The sequence below is a fragment of the Leiobunum rupestre genome, chromosome 9 (genome assembly GCF_980474605.1).
Source record: "Leiobunum rupestre chromosome 9, qqLeiRupe1.1.hap1, whole genome shotgun sequence".
NCBI classification, from domain to species: domain Eukaryota; kingdom Metazoa; phylum Arthropoda; class Arachnida; order Opiliones; family Sclerosomatidae; genus Leiobunum; species Leiobunum rupestre.
Genome location: NC_143392.1, coordinates 7,533,637 through 7,548,867, shown reverse-complemented (window position 1 = coordinate 7,548,867; position 15,231 = coordinate 7,533,637). Strand labels below are relative to the sequence as shown.

Below are 15,231 nucleotides of genomic sequence, written 5' to 3'. Positions count from 1 at the left end.
TAGCGCTTTCAACTTTTATTTTACTTCTTAGAAAATCAAAACGGATAATAGACCTGAATATTTGAATTTTATGCTTTTTGCAACGCGCATAAATCTTCACCTGCCCAAGTACGATATTAGTATACAGGTTAAGCTATCGCGAAAAACCTGTAGAGGATAAAACTACGTCTACAATCCTACACGTTCTACCTGAGCGTTCGTTAGAGCGTTCTTTATTAGTCTATTCTTGAGACGTAAGAATTAAACTTCACAATTTGTGAGAAAGGATTTTGTATGGTGAAAATAAATAACTTCAATTTAGAAATATTACATTGACCGTGATCGCGGCCATTTCACGCGCTACCCGCCATTCTTAAACGCCCACTTGCTCAAACATTTGTCAGTACACTACGCGAAACTGAGGTTCTGGAACTTCTGGGTAGGTGTCAACGAATAAACGGATCAAGATTAACGAGCATTTTCACTTGGCAGTGTAGTGGAATATAGGCTTCGGTAATGACTCATAGTAGTTTCGTTGATAGAGAACCTTTACCCCCTGACTGAAGCGTAGTTATTACCGCCTCGGATTCGGGCCTATAAAGAGGACAGGCACCATACAAATTTTACTTTAGTGTCGAATTTCGCTCTGAATCTGACGCTTTCCAATAACAATACTTGGTAAGTTTAATCATGATATCGTTAACGATAAACATCGATTTCTGTTCGTTTAATTTTCAAACCACCCGCACCTATTAACGACGAAATATATTTTGGGAGCATATTGTCCTAATCTTTTAACGAAATTTTATCTGAATATGCTATTGATTGTCGGTCTGTAATCCGATAAGTTAAGAAACGCGCCGTTGAAACCAAACTCTAGCAAATGTTCCCAAGTTTAGAAACGCGCCGTTGAAACCAAGCTCTAGCATATATTCCAAGATGAGAAACGCACCGTTGAAACCAAGCTTTAGCATATATTCCAAGTTAAGAAACGCGCCGTTGAAACCAAGCTCTAGCAAATGTTCCAAGTTAAGAAACGCGCCGTTGAAACCAAGCTCTAGCAAATGTTCCCAAGTTTAGAAACGCACCGTTGAAACCAAGCTCTAGCAAATGTTCCCAAGTTTAGAAACGCGCCGTTGAAACCAAGCTCTAGCAAATGTTCCAAGTTGAGAAACGCGCCGTTGAAACCAAGCTCTAGCAAATGTTCCCATGTTTAGAAACACGCCGTTGAAACGAAGCACTAGCAAATGTTCCCATGTCTAGAAACGCGCCGATGAAACCAAGCTCTAGCATATATTCCAAGTTGAGAAACGCGCCGTTGAAACCAACCTCTAACATATGTTCCCATGTTTAGAAACGCGCCGTTGAAACCAAGCTCTAACATATGTTCCCATGTTTAGAAACGCGCCGTTGAAACCAAGCTCTAACATATGTTCCCATGTTTAGAAACGCGCCGTTGCAACCAAGCTCTAACATATGTTCCCATGTTTAGAAACGCGCCGTTGAAACCAAGCTCTAGCATATATTCCAAGTTGAGCAACGCGCCGTTGAAACCAAGCTCTAACATATGTTCCCATGTTTAGAAACACGCCGTTGAAACCAAGCTCTAGCAAATGTTCCAAGTTAAGAAACGCGCCGTTGAAACCAAGCTCTAGCATATATTCCAAGTTGAGAAACGCGCCGTTGAAACCAAGCTCTAACATATGTTCCCATTTTTAGAAACGCGCCGTTGAAACCAAGCTCTAGCATATATTCCAAGTTGAGAAACGCGCCGTTGAAACCAAGGTCTAACATATGTTCCCATGTTTAGAAACGCGCCGTTGAAACCAAGCTCTAACATATGTTCCCATGTTTAGAAACGCGCCGTTGAAACCAAGCTCTAGCATATATTCCAAGTTGAGAAACGCGCCGTTGAAACCAAGCTCTAACATATGTTCCCAAGTTTAGAAACGCGCCGTTGAAACCAAGCTCTAGCAAATGTTCCAAGTTGAGAAACGCGCCGTTGAAACCAAGCTCTAGCAAATGTTCCCATGTTTAGAAACGCGCCGATGAAACCAAGCTCTAGCATATATTCCAAGTTGAGAAACGCGCCGTTGAAACCAAGCTCTAACATATGTTCCCAAGTTTAGAAACGCGCCATTGAAACCAAGCTCTAGCAAATGTTCCAAGTTGAGAAACGCGCCGTTGAAACCAAGCTCTAGCAAATGTTCCCATGTTTAGAAACGCGCCGATGAAACCAAGCTCTAGCATATATTCCAAGTTGAGAAACGCGCCGTTGAAACCAAGCTCTAACATATGTTCCCAAGTTTAGAAACGCGCCGTTGAAACCAAGCTCTAGCAAATGTTCCAAGTTAAGAAACGCGCCGTTGAAACCAAGCCCTAGCCTATATTCAAAGTTGAGAAACGCACCGTTGAAACCAAGCTCTAGCAAATGTTCCAAGTTGAGAAACGCGCCGTTGAAACCAAGCTCTAGTAAATGTTCCCATGTTTAGAAACGCGCCGATGAAACCAAGCTCTAGCATATATTCCAAGTTGAGAAACGCGCCGTTGAAACCAAGCTCTAACATATGTTCCCAAGTTTAGAAACGCGCCGTTGAAACCAAGCTCTAGCAAATGTTCCAAGTTAAGAAACGCGCCGTTGAAACCAAGCCCTAGCCTATATTCCAAGTTGAGAAACGCGCCGTTGAAACCAAGCTCTAACATATGTTCCCATGTTTAGAAACGCGCCGTTGAAACCAAGCTCTAGCATATATTCCAAGTTGAGAAACGCGCCGTTGAAACCAAGCTCTAACATATGTTCCCAAGTTTAGAAACGCGCCGTTGAAACCAAGCTCTAGCAAATGTTCCAAGTTGAGAAACGCGCCGTTGAAACCAAGCTCTAGCAAATGTTCCCATGTTTAGAAACGCGCCGATGAAACCAAGCTCTAGCATATATTCCAAGTTGAGAAACGCGCCGTTGAAACCAAGCTCTAACATATGTTCCCAAGTTTAGAAACGCGCCGTTGAAACCAAGCTCTAGCAAATGTTCCAAGTTAAGAAACGCGCCGTTGAAACCAAGCCCTAGCCTATATTCCAAGTTGAGAAACGCGCCGTTGAAACCAAGCTCTAACATATGTTCCCATGTTTAGAAACGCGCCGTTGAAACCAAGCTCTAGCATATATTCCAAGTTGAGAAACGCGCCGTTGAAACCAAGCTCTAACATATGTTCCCATGTTTAGAAACGCGCCGTTGAAACCAAGCTCTAGCATATATTCCAAGTTGAGAAACGCGCCGTTGAAACCAAGCTCTAACATATGTTCCCATGTTTAGAAACGCGCCGTTGAAACCAAGCTCTAACATATGTTCCCATGTTTAGAAACGCGCCGTTGAAACCAAGCTCTAGCATATGTTCCCATGTTTAGAAACGCGCCGTTGAAACCAAGCTCTAGCATATATTCCAAGTTGAGAAACGCGCCGTTGAAACCAAGCTCTAACATATGTTCCCATGTTTAGAAACGCGCCGTTGAAATCAAGCTTTAGAGAATTGCGATCTTAAGTTGTATTAAAAGACTTCACAAACATTTCGTCAAATATGTATTATGCGTAGCTCATTGTAGCAGTGCGTGCTGCATTTATTTTGACGTTGCCAATTTAATTTCAGAAGATGAATTGCAAATATTACTTCTACATGTACGTCCTCATCGTTGTCCTAGGCCATGTCTTGCCATTATTAGACACGACATTCAAATTCATAGGTTGCGCCACTAACGACACGTGCCGCGACAATCCGAAAGTGAAATGTGGATATTACATAGGTGCAATTCCCGTGTGCTTTCAAGCTCGCAAGAACCAAAGCAACGTCGTTACTGATCCCGGAGGAATGCCTGGCGTCTGTGTATGCTCGTGCAAGCTAGGAAACCAATGTGATTACATTGACATATCACTTCCTAACCGCTGCACTCTCGGGGAATTAACAGATTTCCGATGTCAACGTTCTGAATATATTTTGGAATTTTGCGATTGCAGGAATATGATTTTAAACGAATGGGGCGTATTAATTTAGGTTTCATTCAACTGGTAAACACGACTCGCGAATTTTGATTGCAATCTAGTTCGTTTTGAATTGTATTTGAAAATAAAAAAATTCCAGATACGAATGTATTTAATTAGAGCTGTGCAAATACCCTTTTTAGGTGATCGAATAGAACGTCAAATATTTGTTTTCTGGTCACGACATTTACCAAATCGAATATATAAACCTGCGAATACTTTTTTTTAATGAAAAACAAGCCCCGCAGTTAACTGACCAAATATTAAATTGTATTTCGAATTCCATTAATCAAAAAGAGAGCTACCAGCTACCCCAGCAGCGCAACCGGGTCCAAAATTGGTTGGGAAGCGGTTGATGGTCTTGGTCGAATGACTACCCAAATTTGACTTTTTAAAAGGTGCATTTATTGTCGGAATATGAGCAGATTTTTTTTCCCGCGAGTCGGTACCCAGCAGCGCAAAACCGCCGGGCCCACGTCGAAGGTATAAGGTCGCCCTACTAGTAGGAATTGTCAACCCGATGGGTTAGGGATATCTAATAAGGATTAAGCCTACGGCCCTCTAGGGGAGCCTTGAGGCGAGGCTAGAAAAAGGAGTTTCTAATAAAGCGTAGCTTTGGCTTTCCGTGAATATTAAAAATTATTAAATCAAGATCTAGATTAAAATTTTAATTTTGATTATCAGGACATACGGGTCTGCCCCTCCCGTTGGAAGATTCCAAAAATGGGAAATTTATAGCTTAAATCCATTTGGGATTGCAGGTTAGCACTTGTTACATATCATTCGAGTCGGAAAAAGGTTTCTTGTTAGGTTGGATCGGAAACATTTTATTTCATTTTTCCCCAATATGTATTTCATTTTTTCCCAATATGTATTTCATTTTTTATCCCATATTTATTTCATTTTTTTCCCAATATTTATTTAATTTTTTTTCGGGTAGTGCTTAAAAATTAGTCGGTCTAGCGATACGTAATCATAGAAATAGAAATTAGACTAGAAGCACTGCCCTTTCCGCCAATCCCAAGGGAAACAGGCGAGCTAGAAGGCTGACATTAGGGTGGAATCGCGATATAAGCGCCATCTGACAAACGCATGGCTACGACGCAAATTTCGAAGAGGGAAAAAAAGGCGATCCACTGCGCATCACGTCGTGCGCAGCGGCGGTCTTTTCGTGTTTAAATTTTTGCGTCTATAAGCATATCCTCAAAAATGGTTAAAAACTGCGCTTTTTCACATTGTAAAGAGAGATCTGGGAAAGAAATAAAATATCATTTCATAAGTATGTAATATTATAGTAAATATTTTATAATAATCTTGGAATAAGAGATTTTTTTACACTAAGATTTCCTCTGAGAAATGCTGAATTACTAGGAAAATGGGTTTCAACGGTAAATCGCGAAAATTGGACTCCATCTTCAATTACTTAATATGACTTTGTGTGTGGTAAACATTTTCTGCCGGATGAAATTTACTTTCAAAATGGAAGGCACCATTTGAAAACCAATGCTGTACCTACACAAGTAAAAATTACCCTATACATTCTGAAATAAAAAACTAACTGAAATATGAATAATTTCTTTATTTAAACAAGAATTTGAAAGAGCTCCCAAAATATCTTTTCCAGAACAAAGCATATTTACATCTTCTAGAGTATGCCAATTTATTGATTTTAGTAATTGTTATTTAGTTTCCCTATTTATCAGAGTTTATTTCAGAAAACTTACGGAAAAAGTGAACTACCGGAAACCACCCAATTTGACTTGACTAATACTGATGATAGTTTAAAAGACAGTGAAACCAAGATTTTGGAATCCCATGTAGGCATATTTTAAACCACACTGAAATAATTAAAATTAAGTTAAACTGTGATGATTTGTGGTATTTCAGACTTACAATGATTGCGCAAAGTTAACGTGTGAATTTAAGGGTGACACGGTAGATATAATAGATTCTTGAGATTTTTACGATTTTCCTAAAGTTGTTTAAATAACTTAATATAATGTCAGATAAATAAAAAAAGTTTTTAATACGTTGCCTACGATCTGTTTTATGTTATTCCACGTGACCATATTTAATTATTTAGTTTAAATTGTTTCTATGAGATGGCGCGACTATCGCGATTCCACTCTGATGGCAGCCTTCTCGCTGGTACGTCCCTGCCCAATCCAATCGTGCTTCTAACTTCTATTTCTATGTACGTAATGCGCAAGCATAGCGACTGAAGCGCCATCTACTGACAGAAAAATAAAGGCTTAGTACGTCATTTTATTTTATCCCATTTCTACGAAAAACAGCCGTATATGGCGCCAAAGTAAATTCTAATTAGGGTTTTACGTATTGTCATAACCTTAATGAAAAAATGAGGAAGCAAATATCCAAATCGGGGATAGTAATAATACTCTGACTGTAAGACAGCTTAAATTAGAATCTCCGCGCGAAGTTGGCCACAAAGACGCGCTTTTATGGTTAGCTTATCCGTAGCTATGTCTGACCGAAAGGCAATCACCGCTAGCCCAGTCCAAATAGTCTTAGGCTAGGCGCCCACTGGCTCTCCGTTTCGTATCCGTCCTGCCTTCCACAATGCATTGTCTCCGTTACGAAGCAAAGGCTTGTGGAAGCTAGTTCGTAGACGTTACGAAGAGCAGTGAGCCTAAGTAAGAAGCCGCCGACCGGATTAGGAAAATAATCATGCTCCATTTTGGGTGGAGAAACAGGACTGCCAGGAAAACCTTTCTCATTCGACAGGAAAATGATAGCAGTGTTGCCAGAGTCCACTTATTTAGCAACAAATTAATATAATATTTAATTAAAGCGCCACAAAGGTGGTGTGGGGATGACCACTTGGCAGAATCCGTTTGAAACGGCACCATGACACAGAGGAGCATACATTAGAGTAGATGGGACAATTCAGTGGGGATAGGGACGGGACACCCGTGGCGGAAGTATGACAACCACCCGTTGGGGGATTGGTGGTAGTCCTCACAAGGCCGTCCACATTACCTGCCTCCCAGACGCCAGACATTACTACGCCAATACTCCCGGTGTGGATTTCCTTTCAACTAACTCATTCTACAGTTTTCACCTTTCCCCGGTTCAAAGTGCAGTTTGAGCAGCTACAGTCACTTAGTTTCCAGGCGGCAGTTTGTCCTTAAAGGGAGTATGAACTAGATTGAAAAAAGTTCTGCTAACACGTGCTACCGCCTGTTTTAACCGTAATTAGCGACAATCACTTCTAGCTTTCGTTAAACCTCGTGACCGAAATGTGTTTTTTTTATTCACCATAAAAAAGAGTTTCAACTGCCATTAACTAAATTTAAGTTTAACGATATTCTACTCCCTTTAACTAACAATTAGGGGAGTACCCGAGGTGTTTATAGCCGATTTCGTTCAAAGTCGGGTGCAATGTAGACCTATATGAGATATGAAATTTCCCAAAAGGAGACGTTGCACTAACACTAACCATTCGTTTTGACATGGCAACCGAAACTTTTTTGACCACTTAAAACAAAAATAAGATGTTTTCCTTATTTTACACAAACATGATTACAATTTTATTGTGATTGTTACACAAACTTGATGAAATTTACCTAAATGTGGTCCAAATTACCCATTTCGTGATTTTAAAATTTTAAAAATATCCTATGTTTTTTTTTGTTTTGTGGTGAAATTGTTTTCATTATTCTGAAGGTAATAAATGTTAAAACTATTATTTGCGATCATAAATATACATACTAATGAACAATATTCGTGATTCTGAAAGCGATATCTCCGTATAATTTTCTCAATACGCTTTGAAAAACCTTAAGCCTTGCCCGTTTTCGCGTTTACTGTTTTAAACCAAGGATGATCTATACCTACGTTTCAGGTTTGCCAGCCGACGTTTTGGAGAGCAAACGACTTTTTCGCTACAAAGACTAAATAGCTCACTAGATTCACTTGTCCTAGGCCACGATAATTTCTTCGAAAAAAAGACGTTTCAAAAGTTTTACTATGGCGGTATAGGGAGTTAGAAGCTTCTGCTATTATCTATTCCGACGAACATATTTATTGGGCAAAGAGGTACTTTTTAATAAACAGGCACTTTACTATGCGCCATGCCATATCTACTTTTAATATAAATAGATAATTCAACCTTTATTTTTATTGGTATAAAGTTACAGCAGATAAATCCATATACAGCTGAATATTTGGATATTTATGAAGCCAAAGTGCAGTGCTTTTTGCAACGCGCATAAATTTCCACCTGTCCTAATAGGAGATTAGTAGACAGGTTAAACTACAACGAACCTGTAGGGAGAACAGTCTGTAGAGAATAAAACTACGTCTTCTTTCTACCTGGGCGTTCTTTAGCGCACGCTTTACAAGTCTATTTATTAGACATCAAGAGTTACTTATTTCTGATAACGGATTTGCATGGTGAAATTAAATAACTTTGTTCTATTTAAATTTTACCGATTGGAAGCCAGGTCATTTAGTTTGCCATTTCTGAGCGCGTATGTTGAATTGTGAAGGCGTACACTGCACCCATAAATACGCGGACCTCGTAACAGTCGCCAAATAAACGTTGAAATCGTTCGAGGCTTCTAGGCTAGTGCCCGACGCCGATGTAAAATTGTCGGCGGCGGCGTTACTCATTTTCAGAGCGTTCAACGGCGGCGCGCCATTCAGCGAGGGAAAATTTTATGATACTCGAAAATCGACGAGCATTTAAAATTTTCTTATTCGAGTTCCTGACCTCAAAAATCGCCAGGTACTCGCACAGCCCTATTTTGTGTCCTTTTAAATCTGGAAAATTGGGGCCCAAATGTAAAATCAACACTGCGGTATTAAACAAATTAAAAGTGCTTCTAATCAGTGGTGTTACTAAGGGCACCATTCTAACCAGACCTTGAAGGAACATGTGCGAATAATTAATTTTCGGATAAGAACACTAAACATTCGCGTGTATACTTTTAATCTGACCCAGAATGGTCTTAATATTACATGTTAAGAGAAATCGGCAAAAATATAGTAAATCTCAAAAATAAATATTATACTTGTTTCAATCGCCATTTAACTGGTTTCAATCGCCATTTAACTGGTTTCAATCGCCATTTAACTGGTTTCAATCGCCATTTAACTGGTTTCAATCGCCATTTAACTGGTTTCAATCGCCATTTAACTGGTTTCAATCGCCATTTAACTGGTTTCAATCGCCATTTAACTGGTTTCAATCGCCATTTAACTGGTTTCAATCGCCATTTAACTTGTTTCAATCGCCATTTAACTTGTTTCAATCGCCATTTAACTTGTTTCAATCACCATTTAACTTGTTTCAATCACCATTTAACTTGTTTCAATCGCCATTTAACTTGTTTCAATCGCCATTTAACTTGTTTCAATCGCCATTTAACTTGTTTCAATCGCCATTTAACTTGTTTCAATCGCCATTTAACTTGTTTCAATCGCCATTTAACTTGTTTCAATCGCCATTTAACTTGTTTCAATCGCCATTTAACTTGTTTCAATCGCCATTTAACTTGTTTCAATCGCCATTTAACTTGTTTCAATCGCCATTTAACTTGTTTCAATCGCCATTTAACTTGTTTCAATCGCCATTTAACTTGTTTCAATCGCCATTTAACTTGTTTCAATCGCCATTTAATCGTTTCAATCGCCATTTAACTTGTTTCAATCGCCATTTAACTTGTTTCAATCGCCATTTAACTTGTTTCAATCGCCATTTAACTTGTTTCAATCGCCATTTAACTTGTTTCAATCGCCATTTAATCGTTTCAATAACCATTTAATCGTTTCAATCGTGATTCAATTGTTAAAATCGCCATTTAACCGTTTCAATCACCATTTAATTTTTTCAATCGCCATTTGGTCGTTTAATCGCCATTTAACCGTTTCAATCGCCATTTAATCATAACATAAAACGTTTGCTGTCAATGTAAACGCAAACTATTCTGTGAAAAAGGGCGACGTGTACCTTTTCACTTGGCAGCGTGGCATGTAGGCTGTTGTAGTTAAATTTTCCATTAGCATAAAATCTTCAGCTACTGAAGCGCTGTTATTACAGCTTCGGACTCGTGGTGAAGTGTTTGCTCTGGATCTTTCCTCTTTCCAATAACACTTCGTAAGTTTAATAAGGCGTTTTCGTTCCGGTAAACATTGATCGATTGTCGGACTGTAATCCGCCAAGCTTAGTTTCCTCACTCGTGTAAAAGTTCCAGAGTTGAGAAACGCGTTGGTAGAAACGAAGTTAAACAGACCAAAGAAAATATAGAAGAGGAATAGCAAGTTGGTCTATTTAGAGTCTGGGGTACTTGAATTAAATTTATGGCATTAACTCCCATAGAAATGAGACTAGAAGCACTGCGCTATCCGGTAATCTCGAGGAAAACGGCTAGTTGGAAGTCTGCCTTGAGAGTGGAATCGCTACTAATCCACGCAGGAGTGCGCCATCTATTAAAAGATATTGAAACTTTAAATATTTTAAAATAGATGGCGTACTCCCACAAATAATTCTGGAGATTCCACTCTCATGGCAGCCTTCTAACTCGTACATCTCGCCCTAATCTAATCGTGCTTCTAGTCTCATTTCTATTTCTACGTTAAGTCCTCTATTTAGATCCTCGAGATACATTTTAGAACTTGATAAAGTTCCTTCTTTCCAAGTCGTTTCTTCTATATTTTCTACGCTATGCTCAGCTCACGATTGTCCAAATTTCCAACTGCAACTTTCGCCATATTGAAGGTCAAGATATTCATTTTCAAGGTCAAAATCTTCCAGTGAAATCTTTCTGTTAGTAGTAGTTGGCCCTTCAAAGGTCGCACGGTGCAATAACTAAATTTATCTAAAACAATCACTTTCATTCAATCAGTATACTATTCTGCGATATATCCACGAAATGTTATGTAATGGGTTTTCAGACTTTTGATTATTTTTTAATATTATTTGTTCGTTTAAAAATGTAATAATTCAAAAATAAAATTTGGCAGATATCGTCGCGTTTAAGTTGTAATTCCAATAGTTAATGAGTGTGTTTAATAATAAATTAACACTAATATGGGACTCGAAACATAATTTAGGAAATAAAGGAATACAAATCTAAAAAGTATGGTATAGTAATAGGACTATAAATGAACCGATAATATATTTATAGGAAAAATAACGGGTTTTCGAAGTTATTTGAATGGGATGTTTTAAAATAATTCCCAAGATGCAACGTTTTAAGAGTATGTACAGTGCTGGTGGTAAAGGTTACACTGCATAACGAAGCAGACAATACACACGTAAGACACGAATCCTAATTACTCGCTTGGATTACGGGCTTCACTTGATTGTTATAAATTATATTCATAACTCTTTAATTAAAGCCTCTCTCTAACTATAAATATCTATTGAGCTCCAATAATGTAAATATAACATCGTAATACGTTAAATTATTTATTTTCAAAAACGTGTTGAAATCGATACATCTTTCACATTGTGAGGTTTCTATGACGCATTTCATCATAATAGGCGGATACTTTCGCTTCTGGACCTAAAAGTGTACACCTTTTACCATAAATTCCGCTATTCACCGACGAAACTATAGGCCTTTCCATAAAATAAGCTACGTTTGCTGAACTTGTTTTTATGTGGCTCATTCGTCACGAAATACGTAGAAGTTCAGTTCAGATTATACTTAAAAACACGGTGCCTCGTGGAATTTACCCTTATGTCCGGCACTTTTCGTAATAAAACGTCATCGATACGTCACCCGTGACGCACCAGCAACAACAAAACCAGAAGGCCTATTAAGCAAGGGCAGTTTGGATTGGGGCTTAACTTGATAATACCAAAAGTAACATAATACCCCAAAGTGTCTCAGAACGGTATAGTAGCTAATGTGAGTTTGTCGCAAAGTAAAATAGGGAAACGAAGGGGGGTCTGAAAATACGTCATAAAAATCGAGGTACTCCAGCGCCGCCAAGTGAGGTGTTTTAGAACGTATGTCTACGGGCGAGTAAATCGAAGAGAGAAAATCGCGCCAGACTATAGACTAATTATAATGTTGCTAGTACTATTCCAACAAGTAGGTTATGTAGTCTGTAGTGTGACTAGGTCTCATTAGAAATGTTAATAGGCGCGAAGGTACAGCTGACACACTTTTGAGTCTTATGCTACTTTTGATAATACGTGTATAATTTAAGTGTCAGAACAGGCAAACAGCATTTATTCTTGGAATTCTTTTTACGACGGCTATGTTACACCAACCCTAACTAAGAGAAAAATGTCAAAAGGCTACACTAGCAACTCTACCTCGAAATTCCAGAGTAAGTATCCACCAACGAAGTAAACCAAGAATACATTCAGGTACTTAAAGGGCCAAATAACTAATCTCAGTTGGTCTGCTTTTTAATCATCAAAATTTAAACGTAGATGACGTGAAAGCTTCAAAGTACGCTTAGGTACATGATTGCGATAGTGGTTATAGTCGATAGCAAATGGGACTTAATTACCAATGCATAACTACTAGAATTGGGTAGGATCTTGTTCAAAAGCAGTCCACTTGTGCCGTTGAAGATAATAATAATAATAATCAGGTAGGCTAATACCCAAGGCACCACCTTAGGCCTAAGTCATCAAGCAACTTTTGAAGCCTTTAATTCAGGTGGCCGAGTTACAATGCGTAGGAGGTTGGTGGCAAGCCCTCATGCCACGCGAGCCAACAGCGCCTTACACTCACTAAAACTGTTATCCTCTGTTTTTATGGAAAGGCAAACCGAAAAACTCGGGGAAAAACTACCTTTAACTAGTGGGGAGATAACTTGCAAACTCTACGCAGAAGGAGTTGTTATAACCCAGTCCCACCTAGGAGCAACAAAGGAGAACGCAGCTAGCGTTTATAAACGCTAACGCAGTGTTGTATACAAATTTCATTGGACGAACCTTTACGCAGAACGTTTTAAGGGCGGGGGGAAGACAATTTGCGAATTTTCCTCTTCCGACGGCAGCAGGCGCTATAGCGTCTAACCAATGAAAACTGTACGACTTTTGACGGGTTGCGTTCTCCTTGTGTGGGGTGCTGTGTTTCTTGCTCCTAGGTGCCACAAACTGGGAACGAAGCCAGCTCCTCTGGTTGCGAGAGCCTGGTGGTCTCCCTTTGTCCTAGATCCAGCTGCGGTTGCATAAAGCAGTAAAATTAAAGGTTCCTACACACTTTCTTTAGAAACATTTTGTTCCTTCTAGTATACAAAACTGTACCAGGGGCGAAAATCCTAACAGCCCGGGAGCTCGGAAGGTAATTGGGGCCCTTACTAAAGTATAGCCCACACTGCTAGAAAAAAATGAGTTGAAGCAATCCAACTTTGCACGCTTCTCACCAAAGCTACACGGATTAAAAAATCTACCACGTTCGTATACTACTGGCCAAAGTTACGTAGGCCATATGTTGATCAGCTAAATTTACACGCTTCTGACCATAAGCATAAGATGTTCTTCTAATTTTTCTCGAATCTAACCGAAGCTAAAAAAAATCGAAAAGGTAGAAAAGTCCATGACGTAAGTCGTACGTATAGGTTCCCTACACCAGTGCCGGATTAAGGACTAGGCCTATGGGCCCCACCAATCATAAATATCTTATTATCTGCCCTCTTTACTTTGTCTCTCAGTTTTTGAAAACCGTTTTAGTCATAGATATATATTCGGTTCTCGAGGCCGCTACCACGTAATAATTTACTATTAAATATATCTCCACTTATTCGTAACTAATCAATCTACGAAAATCACATTGACGACGGAGAGGGCTGCGTTTTGCTGAGGTGTAAATCTACAGTGTAATATAAGCGACTTATTTTTTACCAGGCAAAACCAAAGGTTTTTGAATAATTTTATGACTTTATTCCATTAAAAAATTAAAAATACTCTCTTAAAATAAATCAGTGAAAAACACCGATTTACAGGGAATTTCACCGATTTAAATAACTCAAATTATGTTCCTGCAAATCAGTGATAAGTCACTGAAAAAAATAAGTAAAAATCCATAGGCAACCACCAAAATCTGCCTATTTAGTACCTAGGTGTACTCCCCTACACCGCACTGATGAGCTCCAAATAGTTTTGATTCCAAAGCCTATTCTTCTAGGTTTTAGCGTTTTTCGCAATCTCCTCGCTTAGTCTGCCGGTTTACTAAGAAATCACATAAGTTTCGGATTTACAGTATCGTATTTTCATTTTGACTCATATCAATTGATCTGATAATATCATAATGTAAATGCGGATAATCCGATATTCGATCTATCTTAAATATTTCTAAAAATCGGTTGGTCAAACTCGAGAAACCCTGATTTTTTCAAAGGGGCTAACCGCTTGATAAATCTAGTGAACAATCGAAATTATTATTTTCTTAAATCTCCCGTTCCACAAGAAATATGGGAAATAAATTGAAATTCGATAATATCTGGAAATATCGAAAAATCAAAACCTACAGAAATATTAAATATATTTGGGAATCAGAAATATGGTGTATATGTTTTTTGAAATGGCTACCTCCTAGAATTTTTCGTAGCAAACTATTTGAATATTTCTATTCGATAAACTTTTGCCTTGGAAGCAATTTTGTTTTCAACATGTGGCGTTTAAAGGTGGTTTTCCTTTTCATAGTCGACCGATTTCAAGCGTAATCTTGGAACGCTATTATTTGATCACAGCCGGTAGTTTTCTGTACAAACTTTCCTGATTTTCCGATGTAATTTAGAAACGTTTGTTTGTCGGTTTCTGATGAGAATTGGTCTATTGCTGTTCAAACTTAGAAGACTTTCCGTTTTAAAGTACGCGCGGTTTTGATCAGACGCTAAAACTAAAAATAAGCATCATTTTCACTTTATGAGTTTCGCCCAGGAAGGGGCAGTATCTCATGGACCGGTCTTAATTTTAAATTATGGTTTTCCAAATTTGTTCCCAGATTTGATGTGCTTTCTCTTTAGGAGATGGCCCCGGTGCTAACCCATCCCCAGTTGAACTGCCACAACCATCCGTATAGCCAGTTATTTTAGCTAGGAGGATGGGAATTAAGGAGAGGAAATTAAGGGCTAATAATAATAATCAGCTAGGCTAATACCCAAGGCACCACCATAGACCTAAGTCATCAAGCGACTTTAGAAGCCATTAATTCAGGTGGCCAGGTTACAATGCGTAGGAGGGTAGTGGCAAGCCCTGCATGCCACGCGAGCCAACACTACACTAACTA

General features: G+C 38.8%; 1 protein-coding gene across 3 annotated transcripts in view; it reads right to left on the bottom strand.

Annotated features, from left to right (window-relative positions):
* LOC149926405 (tachykinin-like peptides receptor 86C) overlaps window positions 1-15,231 on the bottom strand; it is a 151,652-nt gene that overhangs the window by 19,315 nt on the left and 117,106 nt on the right. The window contains exon 6 of one of the 3 annotated variants that reach the window (XM_090158714.1): window positions 5,768-5,847. The exons of the other annotated variants lie outside the window; for them this stretch is intronic. Coding sequence (XP_090014840.1) covers window positions 5,838-5,847 — 10 coding nt within the window. The 3' untranslated portion in view covers window positions 5,768-5,837. Of the gene's footprint in view, window positions 1-5,767; window positions 5,848-15,231 lie in introns of those variants that run through there. 3 annotated transcript variants of the gene reach the window in all.